Genomic DNA, 25,312 nt, shown 5'->3' on the forward strand with positions numbered 1-25,312 from the left:
TATAGAATATCCCTTCCCTGCACTGGAGGGAAGGGGGTAATAATACCCATTATTAATTAATAGGAAATAAAACCAGAAGATACGTCCGCGGGAAACAAGCAGCAGAAGCCCAAACAGCAGTATTAAGAGCAGCACCCGCATACCGTACCTCGACAATTCCCAGTAGTTCACCTCTAACGCCCCCCTTCCCTTGGAGCCGCGCAAGCGTACACTGATTTTGCTCCTCTCTCCCTCATGCCCCCGCCTCCAACACCCTCCGCCCCCCCACCCCACCCCCCGGTCTACCCCACCACGCAGGCGCATCTCCTTAAATCCTGTCCCTACCCCCCTCATCTTTCTCTGCATTTCGTTCCCCCTCCTCTTCCAGCACCTCAGCAGGTTCAAACTCTTCTGCGTGAGGGTGGCGGTGATCGAAAGGTCACGTGATGAGCATCCTGCTGCCCAACATGGCGGAGTTCGACACGATCTCGGAACTGGAGGAGGAGGAAGAAGAAGCGGCAACGTCGTCGTCGTCGCCGTCGTCGTCGTCGTCGGTATCGGGGCCCGACGATGACGAGGAAGATGAGGAGGAGGAGGAAGAAGAGGAGGAGGAGGAAGAAGAAGAGGAGCAGGTGGAGGATACGCCGCCCCCGCCTCGGGTAGTGAGCGAAGAGCATCTGCGGAGATATGCCCCCGACCCTGTATTGGTGCGGGGCGCCGGCCACATCACTGTGTAAGCGAGAGGGAGCCATGGGGTTTGAAAAGGCTGAGATTTGGCGACAGAGGAATAAGGCAATCGAGGGGCCTGTGGAGTGGGGGAGGGCTGACTGAGGCATATAGTTAGGAAAGGACACCTGGTCTAAATGGGGAAACTGAGGGAGACAAGTGTAAAGGAAGTGAGGAGAAAGCAAATGTGATGCACCAACACCGGGTAAAAAGTGAGTATAGGACAGGGAAGTTAGGGGGTTGGGAGCCAGAGGGATTGGAGTAGGGGTGAGTCTCCTTGCTTCTGTGTATGCTGGCGATGAACAGTCTTTAAACTGCAGGATGTACCAGCGGACTCTTTGCCGCCAAGATTGATGTCTGGTGGAACACGGTGACAGCTGTAACAAGTGACGAGACCTAGGCTTGGACTCTTCAAAACAGAAACATAATATATTTTGTGAATAACATTATAGAATATCCACCCATCCATGTATTCATCCATCCTTTCTTCCTATCTAATCCCTTTGTAAATGAATTCAATAATCCTTTCCGTGTCTTGATCACTCCTCATTCTGACGTTTCTTAAATATCACACAATTAGAGGTTCAGGTTGAGAAGTAGCTGTGAAACGTAGAAAGAGCAATGGATTGAGAGTGAGGGCTCTTGTATGTTAGTCCCAGCCCTGCTTCTTACTGGCCCTGTGACCTTGGTCAGGTTACTTCCCATTTCTGGGCCTTGATTTCTCCATTGGTAAAATGAGGGGTTTGGAGTAGATGGTTTTTAAAGCCTTTCAGCTCTGAAATAATTTAACATACCTGCAGGAGATTTTGTATTCCCAAGTATTAAATATGCAAACATTAAATATATATGGAAATTAGTCCCCTAGGAGCTGAGAATGATTTTTTGAAAACTCATACGGAGTTTTTTTTTAAATTGACATCTTGGATCATATTTGAGAAAATAAAAAGGGGGAGGGACCTCATAGAGTAGTAGTTGTCAAAGCACAAGAAAAATTTAATGGTTCTCTGGTCTTTGAAGAGTGCTTTCTCGTTTTTATGTGCTTGGACAGTAAATACTTGGAAGTTTGAATATTGTGTCATGTTCATCCTCTTAATTATGAGTTTTCAAAATAGGACTATTTTTTCCTATCAAGTCATGCTGCCTGTAATTTTGATAATGGCTCACCTACCCCTCTTTCAGTTGAGTTCATATTATCTGAAATCATATATTATGCACCACCTCCCCCCGTCATGTTAGCTTTTAATTTTAACATGCTGAGTATTTTAATTGTAATATACTTTTGTGATCTTTGCATGAAAAGTATTAAGGAAGATTTCGAAATTGTGGAAGAGTGTGGGGAGATTTTTAGACCTGCCTTTTGGTTAGGCAATTTTAACACAATTTTTCTTGGTCCAAGAATTTTGCAGATAGCCTACAATGTTCAGATGCCAGCTTACTGCGCTGTTTTATTTCCATTCCTTTCATCACTAGGGAAACAATTTATTACTCAAATTAATTATGATTCTGGTACCAAAGGTTACTTTCATGCAGATTATTTCATATGATCAAACAGAAAAAGGCTTTTTATTCCAGTCTATAATTTTATATTCCAGCATTCCTCCCCTTCATTTTTTTCCTAAAATTCAGAAAACAAGGAACAGGGAAGAAAACAGAGTTTAGGTTCCCTGAAACTTATTTGTGGTTCCATTCTACTCCTCACACAACCATGGTGAAGTACTTAACAACCTATTTTCAATTAAAAGCAAAGCACTGACACTTGCCATGCCCAGGCCCTTATGATAGGTGTAATGACCTTCTCAGCTTAAAAATTCTGGAATAAGGAGTGTGAAATAATGGTGCTCATAGTAACTGCTGGTATTAATTGAAGCCAAAACCTGAAAAGCAGCAAACCAGTACTTGAATTGCTAACCAGCGTACATAGTTTGGAAAATTACTTAGTTGTATTGTACACATTCTCTGACCTAGAAAGCGTGTTTGATGTAAATGAGAAACTGGTCTTTCTATGATAGGAAAACCTTCCTTACAACAGGTAAAGTAAGATCCTTAGGAAATAGTTAATCTAATTCTGAGACGTCTAAAATATCAGCCTCTTTAATTTTTTTCTGGCATGGGAGTGTTAGTTGCCCTATCTGAATGAAATATTTCTTATTCTCTCCCATTCTTATTTTTTTCATTCTTCGTGCAGTCATCTGTTCTTTAGAGGATGTTGTTTCTTTTCAAAGTTTAAAATTTGAGAACCATCACCTCAAATTCAGTATATCTTAAACCCAATTTATTTTCCCTCCCCAGATTGTCTGTGCATTCCAGTTTCCCCATTTCTGACCCTGATACTGCCATTCCAATCTTCCAGGGTAATATTTCAAGTCCTTGAGTCATTTTTAACTCTTCCTTCTCCTTGAATTGCCCTTTGCCAGTCTGTCCCAGAATTATGTCATCATGCCTTTTAAAAGGTCTATTAGATCATTCATTTTCTCCATTTCTACTGGCACCTCTCTAGTTTGGGTTGCCATCATCTCCTGCTTGAATTGCGGCCACAGTCTGCCACCTCTCCCCACCCCAATCCATCTGCATGCTTGTGCCAAACTAATTTTCGTAAAACATGGTTTAATCATGTCACTTTCCTGCTGAAACACCTGCACTGTATCTTAATTAGCTTTGAATTCCTGTGCTCTCTTCCTCCACCCTCAGAGATCATGGAGTCCCTCTGCTTGTTCAAAACTCACCCCTCCATTTATGCTTTCCATATCCTTCTCTTCCAGCCTCCTCCCAGGCAGCACCTCTCTATATATTACCTCACTCAGCCTCTCTGTTGGCTCAGCCTGTAAACATATTCAGTCTAATTCTTTAAAAATAAAAGCCTTCCTAGACCTACATTCCCCATTAGCTATTGTCTAATCTCTCTTCCTTCTTTCTCCAAATTTCTTAAGAGTAGCTACATTCACCATATCTATTTCCTCTTCACCCTTCTGTAATCTGGATTCTGCCACCATGACCACAGACAAACTGGTATCATTAAGATCACCATGACCCTCCTGTTGCTAAATTAGTGGGCATCTTCAATTTCCTATCTTTCTGGTCCTCTCTGCTGCATATAATGACTCCCTCTTTCTCAGAGGCTTTTACTCCAGGGGTCATAAACACACTGGCCTTCAGAGGCGAGACAGGTTACAGAAAATAGTGCAGCATGAGTAATGATGGGGCCTTAGTTGAACTGGAAGGTATATGTTTTGCCTAAAGGTATTCAAATTCTGATTTTAAAAAAAACATTTTGCCAGCCAAACAAATCTAGGAATTCCTTGGCCATTTCACTCTTCCTGGTTCTCCTTATATTTTTCTGGTTATTCCTTAACTGCCTCATTCATGGGTTTCTTTTCCTTTCTTGCTCCTTAAATACTAGTGATCTCCAGGGTTTTGTTCTCAGCCCACTATTCTCATTCCCTGCTCTATCTAGATGGTCTCATCTTGACTCTCATGGTTTCAATTATCTGATGTCTCCCAAATATGTATCAGTATCTCTATACCAGACTCTGTTCTGACTCTTATCTGGACTTCCTCACCTAATGGCTCACTGACATCTTAAATTCAACGTACTCAAAACAAAACTCATCCTCCCCCTCTCGCATCCCCTCACACCCCCATCCCAACCCCTCAAAAAATTCCTCCTATTTCTGAGTTCTCCAACTCAGTTAAATGGACCTCCTCCTATCCCATTATTCATCAGTGGTTCCTCTTTCCCACTCAGTTTTCTCACAGCTAAGCAATCAGTGGGTATTAGTAATGTATGACCTAAAAATTTCTTCTTTTCCTCCCTACCACCACTTCCCTGATTCAAGCCCCTTTCACCACCCTACTAGTTATCTTGCCTTCATCCTTGTCACCTCCAAATCTATTCCTCAGCCTGCTGCTCAATGGAGACACCACTTTCCTGTTTAAGACTTCTGTGGTTTCCCCTTCATCCATAGGATCGAGTCTAAGCTCTATAACATGGAATATAGAACTGGACCCTGCCTATCTATCAGCCTAATCTTTTGACATTTCCCTTTACTGCTTGTATTTTCTTATTCACAGCATGCTGTTTATCTCTTTGCCTCTGCTCAAGCTGGGGCCTTCATCTAGAATCCCAGTACCTACCACCCTTACCTCATAAGTCACCACCTCCTGCAAGTCTTCTCTGCCCTGAATAAATTGGAAGCAGAAATGGCAGGACAATCACTGGTTCCCTCTGAATTCTCAGTGCTTAACACAGTGCCTGCCCTGAAGTAGACACTCAGTAAAAGTGAGTTGAATAAATACTGGTTCACTTTAGTAAAAATATGCCCACCATAGTGTGTGCTGTATTATAGGCCCTCAACAAATGCTAGTTAGTTGAATCATCCTCTGGAGAGTATTTGTGTTTCTGAGCATAGATACAATACTACCAGATTTGGGGTGGGGGTTATGGCTTGTCCTTACCTCTGAAAGGTTTGTTGAGCAAGACTTTATGTGTCAGAATACCCCTGTGTACTTATATCATCTTTACACATTGGTTTTCTCGTTACTTATCAAGATATCATTTAATGTCTTATCAATCAATTATAATTTTTTGAGAAGTCGAATGACCTAACCAGAATAATTGTAATTCCAAATCTGAGATGATGATGATCATAAATGGATATTTGGGTATCTTTTTTCAAATTAAAAATTTTTTAAAGTGTCATTAAGGCAGATATATTTGATGTGTTACTCATTGCTGTATATATACCCAGCACAAAGAACAGTAACTGCCATCTTCTGTGTGTCAGTATGCCAGTATGATGGGCACTACCATTTAAATATTGTATAACACACCTAAAATATTTTATTAAAAGATACAAGAATGCCTTTAATATATATATAAATGGCTAAATTAACTCCCACAGATTTGAGGTTTTAGAAACAGAAATAATGAAATGTCTCTTGTAAGTATTGTTTCAGAAATACTATACATTTGAGTGATGTAGCTTAGTGTCTATCATTTTTCATCTTGATATTTTTAGGATGAATATTTGGATCTTACATCTCATGAGATTTTTTTTCTTATTTATAGGTATTACCACACTCTTTATATTACTTAAAATATATAGATATTTACCCTTGATAATACAGCTGTATAGAAGTTAGTAGAGATAAGAGGTTACCAATTCTCAGAAATATATAAAATTCTCATTAAAATTAATCTAAAAGAGCTGAAGTGATTATATACAGAATTGAAAAAAGATGCCCAAATTTGCCAAACAGTGCATTTCTGCAGAAAGTTAGAGAGCACTACAAATATTGATACTTCTCTAATCAGTGAATGGAATGCCTTTTCTGTAAACAGCTGTCTTTGAGGAATTACAGTGAAGCATTGTTAATTTGTGTTTGTATAAGGTAAGTATTTTATAAGATTTTAGGCTTTGAGAATACTGAAGCTATGGTAACTTGTCATTTTACAGGGCAGCAAGACATGATTATTTCCATATGGAAGATAAAAGAAATTTAATTTTTTAAAATCTCTTTTAATTGAAGGGCATAGACTTTCCTTTTTCTTGTTATAGTAAATAGAGATCAGTGCAGGTTCTTCAGAATCAGTGTTACTATAAGTGCATAGTTTTCTAGTGAAATGGTTTTTGTTGGCAGAATTTTACTACACTTTGATGTGTTTTCTTAAATAACCTGAACACATAAACTTAAATTTGAGCAAGGTTTTCAAAGGCTGATGTATAGTCATTTCAAAAGAATTAAAAACAGTAAGGGGTATAGGGAGGGAGAAAAGAGGGAAGAGCAACTAGAGGACCCATCCTTCTTTACCTCAGTTTCCTTTACTCCAAAGAATTGTCCAAGAAATTAAAATTTGGGGCATTGGAGACACTTAACAAATAAAATACAATCATTAAGAACCACCAGCTGTGTCAGCTTCAAACACATAATAGGCTCTATATTTAATGAAGCCAATAAAATGACAGTGTGAGCAGTTCCCAAGTGCCTTTGTCTAATGCTGAAGAACCCCACATCTTGACTCATGTCTGTCACTGATCAGTAATGGGTAGATGAGCTTGTCTAACCTCTGTGGACTCACAGTTCTTAACTTAATGGTTTACTTATGAAACAAAGCTGAGGTGTTCATTTAGCAGGAGCCATTTCAACATTTTCCTAGTAGCTACTAAGTAAAATGTTGTGCCTAAGATTATTTAAGTACTCATTTTAGGTGCTGAATATCTAATGGAGAAGTTAAAGAAAGAAATCCCTGGTAGGCAAGAACAGAATTGCTACTACCTTTTAGCCCAAATTATGAGAATATATTGGGCCTAGTTTGCCTATCTTTATACCTTTTGAAGTAGATAAATGTAGGCCATAATGGAGTGTTTTAAGAAGTAAAATGACACTTTCCTTAGCATTTCTTTTTTTTTTTTTAATTTTTGTCCACACTGCATAGCTTGTGGGATCTTCATTCCCCGACCAGGGATTGAACTTGGGCCCTTGGCAGTGAGAGCAGAGAGTGCTAACCACTAGACTGCCAGGGTATTCCCTCCTTACCATTTCTAATATACTTTTTATATTTTAGAAAATACAATCCATTTTTATATTAGAGAAGAAAATTTGTAATGTGAATTTAGCAAGCAGTTTTTGAGAACCTGAGCACTGGGCTAAGCACTATGAAGAATACAGAAAAAAGAAAGTACAGGTCTTGGTTTACAAAGCTAACAGGAAAATCTCCTTTAAGGAATTGGTGTGGATCAGTGAAGAATAAAAGAAAATATTTTATTAAATTTTGAATTGTGTAGTACAGATTAAAGTTGGCTATGAGTGTTCAGAGAAAGGGAAATCCATGAAGGCTTGCAGCAGGGGTTGACTTGAGTTTTGAGGACTGCATTGGATTGAAACTAGGGAGAGGAAGCAAGAGAAACCACATGAGCAAAGACGAGCCAACACAGCAGTGGCAATGGAAAGGAAGGAAATGATATGAGAATGATTTCAAAGGAACAAATAACAGGACTTGGGACCACCTGGATATAAGCAAGGTGCAAAAAATAGGAGAGGGAAGGTCCAAAAAATACCAGGGTCTAGGTTAAAGAGAGTCAATGTGCCATTGATAGAGATGAGGAATTTGGAAGGGGGGAGCCAGTTTCCAATAAAAGGTAACTTTTAATTTTAGACGTGTTCACTTGAGGTGTATTATTTTGTAGCACGATATCCAAATGGAAATAGTTATTTTTGTTGTTTTTTTTAATTTATTTTATTGAAGTATAGTTATTTACAATGTTGTGTTAATTTCTGCTGTACAGCAAAGTGATTCATTTATATATATGTATATATTCTTTTCCATATTCTTTTCCATATTCTTTTCCATTATGGTTTATCACAGGATATTGAATATAATTCCCTGTGCTATACAGTAAGACCTTGTTGTTAATCCATTCTATATATGCTAGTTTACATCTGCTAACCCCAAACTCCCACTCCATCCCTCCCTCACCCACCCTCCCCCTTGGCAGCCACAAGTCTGTTCTCTATGTCTGTGAGTCTGTTTCTGTTTCATAGATAAATTCATTTGTGTCATATTTTAGATTCCACATATAAGTGATATCATATGGCATTTCTCTTTCTCTTTCTGACTTACTTCACTTTGTATAATAATCTCTAGGGCCATCCATGTTGCTACAAATGGCATTATTTCCAAATGGAAATTTTTAGTATGCAATTAGAGATGAGGGACTAGAGCATGTTGGGAAATATAGAACTAGAGATATAGATTTGGCATAGAAGTGATTGTCAAGGCTATTAAAAATAGATGAACTGTTGTAATTCCTTTAGAAACAGGAGCAGATGACTAACAGCTAAACTTTGGGAAAAGACAAGAGTGTTAGGAGAGAGTGAATGAATCGGAGAACGTTAGGAAGGAGTGGTGAACAGCATCATAGGCTGCAAAGTCGGGGGGAAAGTTCTGAGAAGAGGACATTGAATTTGGCACTAAATAAGATGAACTTGTCTTTCTAAATAAATTTACCAAATAAGGGATTATTTTCAGTATAGTAACAGCATCAAAAGAGAAATTTCAGAAGGTTAGGGACTTCCCTGGTGGTCCAGTGGTTAAGACTCCACGCTCCCAACACAGGGGCACGGGTTCCATCCCTGGTGGGGGAACTAAGATCCCACATACCACACGGCACAGCCAAAAAAAAAAAAAAAAAGCCAGCATGTTCATTCAAAAGGTTAAGAAAGGAAGGGGTAATATTAAGGAAATGGAAACAGTGGCAACGAAAGTTCATTTGTCTGGTGATAAATGCAAAGAGAATAGCAAAGCTAAAAATTTTTTAAATAATAGAAATATTCCATGCATTTTGAGGAATACATCTGTCTATATTCTCTATGTATTTGATATGTAGTAAAAGAATGGCAACTGGGAAAAGCTATAATGGCAGCAGTCTCTAATGGAGGTACGAACATATTATTAACGTTGTATCTAAAAGGCAAAAGGGGAATTCCTTGGTGGTCCAGTGGTTAGGACTCAGTGCTTCCACTGAAGGGGACACAGGTTTGATCCCTGGTCAGGGAACTAAAACCCCACATGCTGCACTGCACGGCCAAAAATAAATAAATAAATAAATTGGATTTTTTTTTTTTTTTTTTTTTTTTTTTTTGCGGTACGCGAGCTTCTCACTGTTGTGGCCTCTCCCGTTGCGGAGCACAGGCTCTGGACGCACAGGCTCAGCGGCCATGGCTCACGGGCCCAGCCGCTCTGCGGCATGTGGGATCTTCCCGGACCGGGGCACGAACCCGTGTCTCCTGCATCGGCAGGCGGACTCCCAACCACTGTGCCACCAGGGAAGCCCTAATTTTAAAAAATAGAAGACAAGCTGTACGAATGGAAATAGAGCTCTGCTTTCAAATGTATCATGTCTACTTTCTATAAATGAAACCTGTATATATTTCTTTGTTACGCAATAAGAATTAACTGTGGAATAATGAATTCAATTACATCTTCTTGACTAGTGATAAGGTCACTATTTACCTAAATATGATTTGAATGAAATATGTTTCTTGCTCTATTAAATATTTGTCATGTTACTGATTGCTTAGTTAGTACATAATTACAAATATATATTTAATACTAGAGTATCAGTTTCTCAAACAGCACATGAAAGTTGCCATAAAAATTCATGTACAAGAGTACCATTTTATTTTTAAGTTTGGTTATACTCCTCTATGTATAGATTTAAGGGGAATGTTATGAGAATGTTATTATAAAAATGTTATGCTCTCGTTGTGTGTTGTACTGACACCTAGAGAAGTAATGAAGTTTTTTAATGAAGTGAAGTTCTTTTTATAATTGCTAATTAATTTTCTCAACTCTTTTAAAGTATAGAATTTGTTTTAAAATACATTTTAAACATGCAAGGTAAAATATATTTATGTACAGATATGTACCTTGCTGCTAGCTGCTAAATATAGTCTTTTGCACAAAAAGAGCACAAGGATTGGCTTGTGTCCTTGAAGAGGAGCTGTTAACATAAATGATACAAGGAGACTGTGATTCTCACAGAGAGTTTTAATAGGACGTTGGATTCTTAAGATGTCTTTAAAGTGACCCTAAGACCAAAGTGCAATAAATCAGTAGAATCAAACAGGACATACAGTAGCTTATTATTCAACAAACTTTTATTAAGCACCTACTAGATTCCATTGTGCTAGTGGAAGCATAATGGAAGATAGCAAAGTAAATAAGCCATAGTTTCTGTTCTCAAGGAGCTTAATATAGGACAGAAAGAATTTAGGGATTAGCATTTGAATTTTGGTTGCCTCCTCTTACTATGTGACTTTGGGCAAGTCATTTGATTACTTTTTGAAAAAATTTTTTCTGAGTGTCAGCTTCCTTCTCTGTAAAACAGAGATAACAATACCCCTCTTGAAGGGTTGTGAATTTTAGAGGTAATGTATTTACCTAACACAGTGTCTAACCCATGGTAAGTAGATAGTTACTGGTAACTGTTACTATTATTGTCTACCTCAAAAGGAGTTCTTATTAAATGTTAGTGTTTTTTGCTTACACTAACATAAAATTGTAGTCACTCTGATATATCATCTAACATGCAGGAAGTGACCTTTGTTATTCCTACCAAAATCAATCACCAAGTAGGTGAAGGAAGGCTTATAAAAAATCATTTTGACTTAGTACAGATTTCAGTGAGTGTACTTGAAAAAAGTCAGAGCTTTTGAGGCTGGGATCTGTTTTCTCAAAATTGGTTGAACATATACATAAAAGCCATTCATAAGGATCAACCTTTGAGTATCTGAATAGTAACTGATCATAAGTTGTCAAGCTCTATAGTTCCAAAGGTTACATTAGTTTTTATTAGGAATTTTCATATATCCACAGAAGTAGAAAGAATAGTATAATCCACTCCCATATATAACCCATCAGCCAGTTCCAACAGTTATCAATTAAAATGGGTTTTAACAGAGATGTTTCAATCAAAAGTTGTGATATTTCCAGCTGTATGTCAGTGTTTCTCTATTATTTTTTAATCTCATATCATGGTTCTAGTTAGAATCCTACTTTAACATTGGCTCCTTAAGTTTCTTTTACTGTTAATTTGGATTAATAGTCAAAGGTGTATTTTCTATAAATATCAAATTATTTTTAGGACGTGCTTTTAGGTCACAACATCAAAAGAAAAATGCATGGCTTTGTAACTTTTTTTAAGGGCAAGAGTTAAATACGCTGGGTAGAATATATTTTGTTCTGTCTTTGTTTTTAAGGTTTGGCTTGAGCAACAAGTTTGATACTGAATTTCCCTCAGTTCTAACAGGGAAGGTAAGTGAGAGTTTGCATTGAACTTTTCAATTCTAAAAGCATTGTTTTATGACTTATTTAGTGTTATGACAAGTGCTTTGACTCACTGTAATGAAGTCTGATAATAAGAGGTCAGGGTAATTGGAGGCTATGTCGTTAGTGACTGAAAGCTGTCTCCATGACTACTAGCATATGACCAGTTATTTTGTTCATGTCCATTAATGCCAGCCATTACTTACTTATCTGTTCAGTTTTTCCAGTTTTGCCTTTTTTCTCAGCACTGGTAGCTGTAATTGTTTTCATTTAGGTCAGTAATTTCCAATGATTTTAGAGTTAACGAAGTTATCAGTGTTCAAATTTGTATCACTCTATGAATTTTAGTGTCCTGTGATGTGATTTGTTATACATCAAAAAATCAAATTTTTGGTTGGACATTTTTCTGTCATTTAGATAGCTTGAGCTTCTACAATTGGATTCACTGCAATAAATTGTTATTACCTTTTTGTTTCCTGGTTCCTCTACACCCAGTAGTATCTTCTAGCATCGAGGCTCAATATTCAAAGACTTCCTAGGATTCAAAACTGTTTGGAAAATCCTCTTACAACAGTAATGTTAACTTCTAAACCCAAAGGAAAAAGCTCTGACTAAGGCAAAAAGAATATATAAAACTCCTAGCGTATTGTCAGGCACTTATTAGCTTCACAATGTAAGTTTGTGGTTGTTATTGATAATTCTTCATCAGTATATCCCAGTTTCACCCTGATTGTTTTTCCACTTTTCTCTACTCACCAGCTTTCAATTTTAATTGCTTTTGCTACTTTAACCTTCTTCATCTGAGTAATTGTTTGTTCTTGGTCCCATCGATAATTTGTTCTCTTTGATTGTTGACCTTTTCTGTCTCTCCTGATATATAATGTCAAATCATTCCATATAGTACTAAACAAGTGGTGATAGTCCCTAGGTAAGTGAACATTAGAAAATATGTGGCCATTTATCTTTTTAGGATACAAAGAGCCCTTTGGTTTGAGATTTTGGCCTCACTCTCTAGTATGTTCTACCTTCCTATCCTGATCATTTAGAATTATTCACCAATTTAAGCAGCAGTTCAGATTTAGATTTGTGTATATGAATTAATCATAAATGTTTTTTCCAAGGGAAAAAATAGCTATGGGAAAAAATCTCTTGAATAGTAATTTGTCTGTGGAAAGATGGCAAATTCAATATTAAAGAGAATGTGAATTAAGGCATCTCCAGTGGAAAACTTGTTCTTTATGTTTCCCTTGATGCTGCTGCATGTGTTGTCTGGGCAGTTACATCCAGCTTTATTATTGGTTTAGTTAAAAAAAGTTTGAATTATAAATACAAGTAACTCTAGAAAATGAATAATCAAAAAATATGTCAGAGAATAGAGTTCCCAGGTGTAAGAATTATCCATCTTTGAAATTGGCCACTTTTATGTGCTCGAGGAATCTTCAGAATATTTCTTCACACCTCTTCATTTCTTTCCAAGCCTTCTAAAACTAGAAATTCCACCAGCATAAAAGATAGTCATTTTTTAAACTAGGGAAGTAGGAATATTAAGCTGCCTTTGGTATGCATTCACACAACCTAAATGATCTGGATATGAACTGTTCTTAAAGATATCCATTCTTTTCAGGTGACCGTTTTCGTAACACATAATGATTGGATATTTATTCTAGTGTGCATTATTTAAATGCACAAAATTTCTCATGAATTGAATGAGGCATAAATGATACAGTGATGTTTTTCCTAGTTTAGTGTTTGGTGATGAAAAAAACTAAAAGGAATTCTGAAAGTCTGATTTTTTTTCAAAGTCACATGATAACTTTATTTTCTCTTTATTTATTTTCTCTTTAATGAGATTATTTTTCTCCGGTAGGCACTATTTCATTTGTATAGGTTATTTTGGATTATCAAAATGCATCTCTGATAACTGTGGGGTCTTGAGAGGCAAAAAAGAATTTGCATGTTTCAGAAAAAATCTAAAAGAAAAAAAAGGTTTGAATTCCAGACTTAGCAGCAGTGTAAGTATATTTCAAAATGAATAAATGCAGTAGGTAAAATAGAAAAATAAATCTGCATTTTACAAAACCAGTATTCCAGCATGAGTGGAATTCTATATAGCATTTATGCCTAAACTAAGCAAAATTGTGGAGTGAATTCTGAAAACCTCAAAAGCCATTTTGTTAAGCTCTGTGACTCAGTATTAATTTTGTGCTTCTTATGTATTAATGCTTTTAATATAAATAAAAAGATAATCTTTTATATTAAGTTAAGGAAAGATTGTTTCCTCCTTTCACTGAAGATAAGTCCTCCTGTCGTGATAGGACATATCAAACAGGTGTATACATACAGATTCTGGTGACCAGAAAATGAAAGAACCACAAAACTTCAGAAAAGAAATAAAAGCTTCCGGCCCTCAGCTTGAAACAATTAAATGGTGTTACAGGGAGATTAGTGTGCAGTGTTGGGAACCATAAACCATAAAATCCACCTTTACTATTGCGATCCAGTATGACAAGTGATTGATTGGGTTGTGTTCCCCATGACTGAAGGAGGCAAATCAGTCCTGCTGGGTTTTGCTTAGATTTTCTTCTGTTTGCAAAGTCTCTTGCATCCTGTTATAAAATATTATGACCCTTTCCCCCACCTTTATGATGTGGCTTTCTTTTTTCTTTCTAAGAAAGTCAAAAGGAATTAAATGTTTCTTTACAACCTGCCATTCAGCTACAAAGTAAAGGGCTTCCATCTAACCTTCATTACTAGAAATACTCAATTATATGGAAGTAAATGAGTAAAATGTTATTAACTCTGATTCCACACAGTTAACTAAACATTTCTTTCACATTGTTTAAAATCGGGAGTTAACCAATTCTCATTTCCTATGCCTTTATCTCTGTTTTATGACTTTTACTGTTATTCAAATACAGATTTTTTTTTCAAAGACAATTCTGGCTTCCTTTTAAAGTCAAAATGAAGATTTCAGTTTATTCTTTGAAATTCTAGTAAAAGTTTTCTTTTCAATATGTTTCTGTTATTACTTCAAAAAATTTGAATTCTCACTTTTAGTAACTTGAATGTTTTAGTTTTTAATTTGTCCATAGTAAGAGAGTACAAACTGTGAATATTATATGTTAAAAGTGGAAAGTATTGGTGGAGAAGAAGGAAAATTGCCACATTTTAGAAATGCTTTTGTTAATTCATTTCCAGAAGCATGTAATGAAAGATAAATCTTATAACAAATTTTATATACCTTGGCATATAATTTACTTCATTCACAGTGTTTTAAACAAAAATCAAATTTTACATTTTGGATTGATTCATTTCTGACTTTAGCCTCATTCTTTACTTTTTCTCGTCTGTGCTTACACGCTTTTAAATAAAAGTTTTAAATAAAAATTTTACTTTTTAAACATAAATTTAAATTCTACTTACAAGCACTTAAATTTGTAAATGGACAGATTTAATAATTTTATGAGTTTATATCAAAATTTGCCATATTTAAAAAATGTATTAGTGTTTCTGGATACACAGTTTAAAGAAAATTGATAATAATGTTATATTACAGATTACAGCTAAATATATAAATATATTTTCCTTATTTTAACTTCCATTTGCTTGCTCAGTGGCTCACTAGGAAAAAAGAAGTTGAATATCACTCTTTGAGAGGTAAATTTTAAGATAGCAACTTAGTACCTTGATTTTACAAAGAACATCTTTTAAGAATTGAAAAGCATTAAATTTGCATTCAAAATGTAGCAGTTTATCCTTTTGTTTATAATAGACTGTGTAGCAAAGCTGTGGAGTATTAAGTTACCTGATACAAACCTTCAGGTGATACTCGATGCAAAAAAGAGCTTTGCTTTTCTTTCTCCAAATCTAGTCAAATACGATTCGCTGACTTCCTTTCTCAAAGCATTCTAGTTAGGAGGTCCTTTCTAAGGTATAATTTCCATTCCCTGTGAGGTATGTAATAGAAAAATTATTTATTTCATTTTATAGATGGGAGACTAAAACTCACAAAAATTAAATGAACTTACCTAGGATTTTTTATAACTAATAAGAGACTAGAATCTAGATCTTGACTTGTTGTCTTAATGTGCTTAGCCTGTTGGTGTTTTCTATTTTCAATTATAAGCCATGGTTCTCTGAATTTACTTTCATATTTACTCCAGATATTTAGTCATTTATTTGGAATTCTTTTCACTCAGTGATTGTCTTTAGGTCATATTGGAGAATGAAATCAGTTTAGTTTCCTCCTGTAAATACAGTTTTGAGCCTTACAATTTCACAACTTGTTAACATATTAGGAAGAAAATCTAATTTATAGGTTAAGCGATTAACATTATTGGGTGGCATGAACAATTCTAATAAAGCTAGTATAATTATTTAATGTTTAAATCATGATGGTACTGAATTCTGTGGTCATGTATCTTTCTAACGTCTGCTAATAGGTATGTATTGTAGTATTGATTCTAAGACATGTTTATTAAAAGACAAAAATGTAATAAATTGATTCCTGTAATACAGTTTTTACTTGGAAGAGTTATAAAGCTCTGTATTTTTGATACCAAACATGCTAGTGGGGTTTTTATTTTACAGCAGCTTATTTTTCCTAGTAATTTCATAATTTTTGCTTGCACAACCAGATGGCAGAATTTTTTTCCCATAGATTTTACAGTGTGACAGCTTTCTAAATGAAAGGGAATCATTTTTGTGATCCAGAAATGTGATTTCACTGAAAGCAAACTATTTTTAGTATACCTTTGAATTGTATAACCTTCAAGCAGAGTTTTTTGTATAAATCTAATTATGCCTGTCATGCTCTTGCCTTTGAACTGACTTTGTCATTGTTTACAGAGAGGCACAAGCAGCCACTTCCAGGAATGGAGGTAGTAATTAAAAATATTAAATTTGTATATTTAAGGATCTCTGAACTTCTAAAATTTATAGCAGCTATGAGTCCATTTTATACTAATATTAAGACTGTGTTTTGAATGTGATCACTCCTCACTGTCTTTTGTTAGTGTAGCTTTTCCCTACAAACAATGGCAAGTGTTAAAATTGTTATCTTGAAAATTTGCCAGGGAGAAAAGGTTTGAGAGTTGCCTTTTTAAAGATAACAGAAATATTGCTGAGGTCTAAATTTAATTCTATTTACTCTGGTAGTATTTAGGTTTTATTGTTGTATTATGCTTCTAGTCTTACTCAACCTTTAGTCTGAGTGACTGGAGACTATAAATAATATTGCTTTAATAATGAGAATATTTGTAAGAAAACTGCTTAACAGGTATCCTTTACCACCAATGTTACTGTTGTCATTTTATTGTTGATAATTTCAAAAGACTGTTTTCGAACATGAGAATAAGTTCTGTAAACATGAAATTATATTGTTTTGCTTTCTAATGTCATCCAGGAGTATGTAATACATATTTTTTTGGTATTTTATTTTTTTAACATCTTTATTGGAGTATAATTGCTTTACAGTGGTGTGTTAGTTTCTGCTTTATAACAAAGTGAATCAGTTATACATATACATATGTTCCCATATCTCTTCCCTCTTGCGTCTCCCTCCCTCCCACCTCCCTATCCCACCCCTCCAGGCGGTCACAAAGCACCGAGGGAAAGATAGGGAGGAAATATATTTAGACGTGTAATTCCTTAAAGTACTTGTAATAAGACAAACATTTTCTTTAGATTTAGAGACAAATAGTAGAAAGCTGCCCACAGATTGTTAAAGATTGCACCCTTGTTGTAGGTGGCCCCAGAAGAATTTAAGACCAGCATTGGCCGTGTGAATGCATGTTTGAAAAAGGCTCTCCCAGTCAATGTGAAATGGCTGCTGTGTGGTTGTCTCTGCTGCTGTTGCACACTGGGTTGCAGCCTGTGGCCCGTTATTTGTCTCAACAAAAGAGTGAGTAACCATTTTATTGTGTAATAATAATGAGCTAACGTTTATTGAACACTTGCTGTGTGCCAAGTACTTTACAGAATTTATTAAATTCTCATAACAATGCTGTCCTCATTCTAGATATAAAGAAACTCGGGGTCAGAGAGATTAAGTCATTTGTCCAAACTTTATCAACGCTTTATCACTTAATATGGGTTCAATCATTATTTTAAATAAGTGCAAAGTAAGTGGAGTACTTAAGTAAATATAAATGTGACTGGGCTACTTATTCTTTTTACAAAACCTGAAGCTATGATTTAAAGTATTTCCAAGCCACAGGTATATGGGAGAGTTTCTTCTGACCTGAAGAAAGGCAGAAGTGAGAGTAATCTACAAAGTTGGTAGGGGAAATCCTTGTTAATTTTGAACATGTCAAAATAACATTCTGACATGACATTACCAGTTATGTCATGGATTTAAGACTACTACATTTATCTCGTCTTCTTTAAAATTTTATTTTGATCTTTAGAATGATTTTCCCCCAGTGGGAAGATATTTTTAAACTTTTTAATTGAAGCCAATGAGGAAAATTAATTCATTTTACCTACAGTTATTTTCCCTGTACCACATTGATGATTTCATTTAAACTTCTAAATAATAATTAGCCTACTGAACCATATTCAACATCACAGCACCTTGTGGGGGTATAATTAGTGATGCAGTTGTTTCATAAACCAAAAAGATTCCCAACAAGTACTCATTACATTTTCCCCTCCATCTTTCTCTTGCCCTCCTTAATGTCTACTTCAAAAAAACAAATAATAAAATACTGTCACCCCTATAACTTTTTGAATGGAAAATTAGACATTTTATTAATTTTCTTGGTCACTACCAGTAGATCAGTGCTTTATTTTAAATAGAGCTTAGTTTATTGTTTGTCAAAGCTTGAACAATGTTCTCAAATGGCTTTCTGTAAGTTAAAAAAAATGACAGCATAAATTTCTTTCTTTAATTGTCATATCTTTTAAAAGTTACAAATCAATAACTCCTACCCATCCTCATTATTTTTAAAGCCTCAATGTGAATTAATTATGGGATTTTTTCATCACACAAATATAGCCAATTTCAATTACTTAAGAAGAGTTTTTGGTTTTAATATTATCCAGGATCTTTTTTTCTGATGACCTGTTTACGTATTTGCCTCTTTATTAATACCTCCGCCACAAGGCCTGAAATAGAAACAATTTATTCAGTCATGTATTTTACTATGATCACTACTGATATGAAATTAATACTGATGCTGTGATTTCTTCGCATCTCCCACTACTTTGGTTAGGAATTCATATTGAAATTGAGGCATCAGTGTATTCTTAGATCACTAATCTGTCAGTTTTAAAAAGTTTATTTAGTACAGATATGCAAACAGTTGTCCTGTGGGCTAAATCCAGCCCACTCTGTTTTTTAAACATTTAAATCAGTTGCCAGCATTTAAAAATTAGAATATTTAAAGTAAAATTTGAAACAGCCAGCGTCTCTTGTAAAATCTAAAGCTCTGACAGTATTGGACCCACATGCCTATCTTTCAGCAATTAGCCCTTGCTGAGTGGTGGCTCCTTCCTTTAAATAGGACACGTGGTCTCTGGTTCACCATAGAACTACGCAGCATTTACATTATCTGCCTTGCTCTGTACACTTTATAGTTATGGCCGTTGACTTTGTACATACTATGTTAACACACTAGACAATGAAGCACCAAGCACATGCTGGTAACCTTGTACAAGCACTGTCCTTTCTGGAGCCTCAATTTCCTCACCTATAAAATCCAGATAATATTAGTTACTTTTATGGTGGTTGTGATGATGAAGAGATTTAAGGCCCATCACTGCTTTTTTTTGTCCACATGGAGAAATAAAAAATAAAATACAACAATTTAAAAATGGCTCTAGCCATTTCTAACGGGGTATCTAACTTCATAGAAGTCACGTCTGTGTTTATCCACAAAATAAAATGGAAATAATATGATTAATCTGCCCTGTGTCACAAGGTTGCTGTATAAATGAATGATTGTAAAATGTTTCCAAGAAAAGAACTTCTTTGTAAACAGTCTGCCTTGTGAACTTTTTTTTTTTTTTTTTTTTTTTTTTTGGCCAGTATACGTCATGGACATTTTTTTCCAGCAAATTAGTTGAAAGAAAAGAAATACAGACCAGAATGCCCTGAGCTGCTCTTAGTCTCTCTTGGCTCTGGTAGGATTCTAAGCTTACATGACATATGAAATGAAGGTCTTTGTTTACCCATTCTTACATTTACCACTGTGTTATTATAGTCAATTTTCAGGCCTAATCCTGCCACCATCCTTAAATTTGATATTACTTTTAACATTTACCTTTTTTGCTATAACATTTGCTAAACTGAGAGGGATGTTCAGAGGGAAGGGACTGTTATCTCAGTCTTACAACATGAACATAATGTTGTTTTCCTTATGATTTCTAATTTCATTCCATTGTTATTGGAGAAGATACTTTGTATGGTTTTAATCTTTTTTTATTTATTGAGGCTTGTTTAGTGGCATAACATATGGCCTATCCTGGAGAATACTCCATGTATACTTAAGAATAAATTTGTATTATATTGTTGTGGGGTGGAGGGTTCTGTATATGTCTGTTAGATCTAGTTGGTTGACAGTGTTGTTCAAGTCCTGCCTTTCTTTACTGCTCTGCAAAGTTGTTCTATCCATTATTGAAAGTGGAGTATTGAAGTCCTATTATTGTAGAAATATCTATTTCTCCCTTCAGATTTGTCAGTTTCTGCTTCATGTATTTTGCAGGTCTGTTGCTAGTTGTGTATATATTTATCATTGTCATTTCTTCTTGAAAGATTTATATTTTCATCAATATATATTGTTAGGGAATTAATGTTTGTGTTCCCTCAAAAGTCATATGTTGCAGCCCTCCCCTCTAATATGATGGTATTTGGGGGTGGTTGGTATTTTGGCCTTTGGGAGGTACTTAGGTTTAGATGAAGTCATGAGGGTGGGGTCCTCATGGTGGATTAGTGCCCTTATAAGAAAAAAATAGAGAGCTTGCTCTCTATCTCTCTACCGTGTGAGCAACAAGGAAGTTGTCTATAAGGAACTTATAGACAACTATAAGTTGTTCTTCTATGAGGAAAAGGGCTTCCACCAGAACCCAACAAACCATGCTGACACACTGATCTAAGACTTCGATACTCCGGAACTGTTGTTGAAGCCACCTAGAATATGGTCTTTTGTCATAGTAGCCTGAGCATATTAAGACATATAGTGTCCATCTTTTTCTCTTGTAACATTTTTTCTTACTTAAAATCTATTTTGTCTGATATCATCTATCCCAGCTCTTTTTCTGGTTACTATTTACATGGAAAATCTTTTTCTGTCCTCTCACTTTCAACCTACTTGTGTCTTTGAATCTAAACTGAGTCTCATGTAGACTCATGGATCATATTTTTTTGTTTGTTTGTTTTTTTGCTTTTGTGTTACCATGTTATGTTAAGATATTTTTTCTTTTTTTATTGGGATGTAGTTGTTTTACAACGTTGTGTTAGTTTCTACTGTATAGCAAAGTGAAGTAGATAGAGTTCTCTGTGCTGTACAGCAGGTTCTCATTAGTTATCTATTTTATACATATTAGTGTAAATATGTCAATCCCAATCTCCCAATTCATCCCATCCCCCCTTCCCCATCTTGGTGTCCATACGTTTGTTCTCTACATCTGTGTCTGTATTTCTGCCTTGCAAACTGGTTCATCTGTACTATTTTTCTAGATTCCACATATATGTGTTAGCATACGGTATTCATTTTTCTCTTTCTGACTTACTTCACTCTGTATGACACTCTCTAAGTCCATCCACATCTCTACAAATGACCCAATTTCATTCCTTTTTATGGCTGAGTAATATTCCATTGTATACATGTACCACATCTTCTTTACCCATTCCTCTGTTGATGGACATTTAGGTTGCTTCCATGACCTGGCTATTGTAAATAGTGCTGCAGTGAGCATTGCAGTGCATGTGTCTTTTTGAATTATGGTTTTCTCTGGGTATATGCCCAGTAGTGGGATTGCTGGGTCATATGGTAATTCTATGTTTAGTTTTTTAAGGATCTCCCTACTGTTCTCCATAGTGGCTGTATCAATTTACATTCCAGTTAAGAGTGTAAGAGGGTTCCCTTTTCTCCACACCCTCTCCAGCATTTGTTGTTTGTAGATTTTCTGATGATGCCCATTCTGACTGGTGTGAGGTGATATCTCATTGTAGTTTTGATTTGCATGTCTCTAATAATTAGTGATGTTGAGCATCTTTTCATATTCCTCTTGGCCATCTGTATGTCTTCTTTGGAGAAATGTCTATTTAGGTCTTCTGCCCATTTTTTGATTGGGTTGTTTGTTTTTTGATATTGAACTGCATGAGCTGTTTGTATATTTTGGAGATTAATCCTTTGTCCATAGATTGGTTTGCAACTATTTTCTCCCATTCTGAGGGTTGTCTTTTCATCTTGTTCATGGTTTCCTTTGCTGTGCAAAAGCTTTTAAGTTTCATTAGGTCCCATTTGTTTATTTCTGTTTTTATTTCCATTACTGTAGGAGGTGAGTCAGAAAAGGTCTTGCTGTGATTTATGTCAGAGTGTTCTTCCTATGTTTTCCTCTAAAGAGTTTTATAGTGTCCGGGTCTTAACATTTAGGTCTTTAAATGGATCGTGTTTTTAAATCCATTCTGCAAATCTCTCCCTTTTAATTGAGAGTTTAATCTATTTGCCTTTAAAATGATTGATGATAATATATTAGTTTGCCAGGGCTGCCTTAATTAAGTACTACAGACTAGGTGGTTTAGCCAACAGAAATGTATTTTCTCACAGTCCTAGAGGCTGTAAGTCTGAGGTCAAGGTGTTGGGAAAGTTGATGTATTTTTTCTGAGGTTTCTCCCATTGGCTTGTAGATGGCCATTTTTCTCCCTGGGTCTTCACCTGGCCTTCCCTCTATATATGTCTGTGTCCTAATCTCTTCTTACTAGGACACCAGTCATACTGGATTCGGGCATACTCTGATCATCTCATTTTAGCTTAATTACCACTTTAAAAACCATATCTCCAAATAAGGTCACATTCTCAGGTACTGGTGGTTGTGACACTTGAATATATGAATTTTGGGAGAACATAATTCAGTCTGTAACAGATAAGGGAGGACTTTTGCCATTTTGTCTTTTGTCATTTCTGATAATGGAGCTGGAAAACAACTCCATTACTTCCCTATTTTATATTTAATTGATTTTTGTAGTGCACCATGTGCCTTTTCATTTCTTTTGTATATATTTTTAGCTATTTTCTTAGTTGTTACCCTTGGGATTATAATTAATATCTTAAACTTGTAACACACTAGTTTGAATTAATAATACCACTTTAACTTCAGTAATATACAGATTCTGCTCCTGTGCATCTACATGCCTCCCCATATATGTTTTATCACAAATTACATCTTATATATTGTGTGTCCATTAACATAGATTTATAATTATCATTTTATACATTTGTCTTTTAGATTATATAGGAAGAAAATAGAAGTTCCAAAACAAAAAGAGAACAATTTTGGCTTTTATATTTATTTATGCAGTTACTTTTACTAGTGTTCTTTACTTTATCATGTTGCTTGAGTTATTGTCCAGTGTTCTTTCATTTCAGCCTGAAGGACTCTTTTCAGCATTTCTTACAGGCAATTCTAATAGCAGTGAACTCCCTCAGTGCTTACCTGGGAATGTCTTAATTTCTCCTTTTTTTGAAAGGATAGTTTCGCCAAGTATAGAAATCTTGGATGACAGGGTTTTTTTTCTTTTTAGCACTTTAAATATGTCATCCCACTGCTTCTGAACCTTATGGTTGCTGATATGAAATTGGCTGTTAATCCTATTGAGTATCTCTTTGTACATAACAAGTTGCTTCTCTGTTGCGGCTTTCAAGAGTTTTCTTCTTGTTTTTGGCTTTCAAAGGTTTGAATATAGTTTCTCTCAGTATGGGTCTCTTTCAGTTTATCCTACTTGGAGTTCATTGAGCTTCTCAGTGTATCATTTCCTGTGTGTGGACTCAAAATAATACCTGACGTACCTTGGTTTCAGCCTGAAGAACTTCCCATAATATTTCTTATATGGTAGGTCTGCAGGGACTGGATCCTCTCAGTTTTTATCTAAGAGTATCTTCATTTCATCTTTACTTTTTATTTATAATATTTTAATTAATAGCCTATTTTTTGAACAATTTTAGGTTTACAGAAAAAAATTGAGAAAAAAAGAGTTCCCATATATCTCCCTCAGTCAACCCCCAGTTTTCCCTATTATTAACATCTTGCTCTATCGAAGTATAATTGTTAAAACTGATGAGCCAATATTGACACATTATTATTAACTGAAGTCCTTAGTTTACATTAGAGTTCACTCTTTATGTTGTACATTCTATGGGTTTTGGCAAATGTATAATGACATGTATCCATCATGTATACCAATCTATCATCATATATACCAATATACTTTGTATCCTGCAACCTTTCTATAATTGCTTATTAATTCAAGGAGTTCTTTTGATTTTTCAGGATTTTCTACATAGACAATCATGTCATCTATGAAGTAAGATAATTTTGTTTCTTCTTTCTCGGTATATACACCTTTTATTTTCTTTTTCTTGTCTTATTGCATTATCTAGGACTTTCAGAATGATGTTGAAAAGTAATGGTGAGAGGGAATATCCTTGCCTTGTTCCTGATCTTAGTGGGAAACTGAGTTTCTCACCATCAAGTATGATGTTAACTGTAGGTTTTTTGTAAGATGTTCTTTATCAACTTGAAGAAGTTCCCCCATCCTAGTTTGCCGAGAGTTTTTATCATGAATGAGTGTTGGATTTTGTCAGATGTTTTTTCTGCATCTATTGATATGATTATGTGATTTTTCTTTTTTAGCCTGTTGATGTGATGGCTTACATATTAATTGATTTTTGAATGATGAACCAGATTTGCATACCTGAGATAAACCCTACTTATTGTAGTATATACATTGTTGTATTTCTTTGCTAATGTTTTATACAGGTTTTTACATCTATGTTCACGAAAAATATTGATCTGCAGTTTTCTTTTCATATAATACCTATGTCTGGTTCTGGTATTAGGGTAATACTGGCCTCATAGAATGAATTAGGAAATACTCCCTCTGCTTCTGTTTTCTGGAATAGATTGTAGAGAACTGGTATAATATCTTCCTTAAATGTTTGAACCCATCTGGTCATGGTACTTTCTACTTGGGGAGGTTATTAATTATTGACTCAATTTCTTTAATAGATATAGGCCTATCCAGATTGTCTATTTCTCCTTGTGTGGGTTTTAGTAGACTGTGTCTTTCACATAATCAGTCCTTTTCATCTAGCTTATCAAATTCATGGGCATAGAGTTGTTAATAATATTCCTGTATTATCCTTTTAATGTCCATAGCATCAGTAGTGATAACCCCTATTTCATTTCTGAAACTTTGTAACATTTTTGTCTCCTCTCTTTTTTTCTTAGTTAACCTGACTAGAGGTGTATTAATTTTACTGAACTTTTCAAAGAACCAGTTATTTATTTTGTTGATTTTCTCTATTGAAGTCCCATTATCAGTTTCATTGATTTCTACTCTAATTTTTATTATTTCTTTTCTTCTTACTTTAGATTTAATTTGCTCTTTTTTTACCTAAAGTGCAAGCATATATGATTGATTTAAGGTATTTCTTCTTTCCTACTCTATGCATTCAATGCTACTGCTTTAACTGTATCCCACAAATTTTGATAAGTTTTGCTTTCATTTACATTTAGTTCAAAATATTTTTAAATTTCTCTTGAGATTTCTTCCTGAGT

At 35.3% G+C, this 25,312-nt stretch overlaps 1 protein-coding gene across 1 annotated transcript in view; it reads left to right on the top strand.

Annotated features, from left to right (window-relative positions):
* Positions 1 to 279: 279 nt before the first annotated feature.
* The window catches only part of CHIC1 (cysteine rich hydrophobic domain 1), a 42,334-nt gene continuing 17,301 nt past the window's right edge, over positions 280 to 25,312 (top strand). Inside the window, exons 1-3 of the mRNA XM_004283806.4 lie at positions 280 to 712; positions 11,464 to 11,518; positions 17,277 to 17,432. Of these exons, the coding sequence (XP_004283854.1) occupies positions 426 to 712; positions 11,464 to 11,518; positions 17,277 to 17,432 (498 nt within the window). The 5' untranslated portion in view covers positions 280 to 425. The remainder of the gene's footprint in view (positions 713 to 11,463; positions 11,519 to 17,276; positions 17,433 to 25,312) is intronic.

The sequence above is a fragment of the Orcinus orca genome, chromosome X (genome assembly GCF_937001465.1).
Source record: "Orcinus orca chromosome X, mOrcOrc1.1, whole genome shotgun sequence".
NCBI classification, from domain to species: domain Eukaryota; kingdom Metazoa; phylum Chordata; class Mammalia; order Artiodactyla; family Delphinidae; genus Orcinus; species Orcinus orca.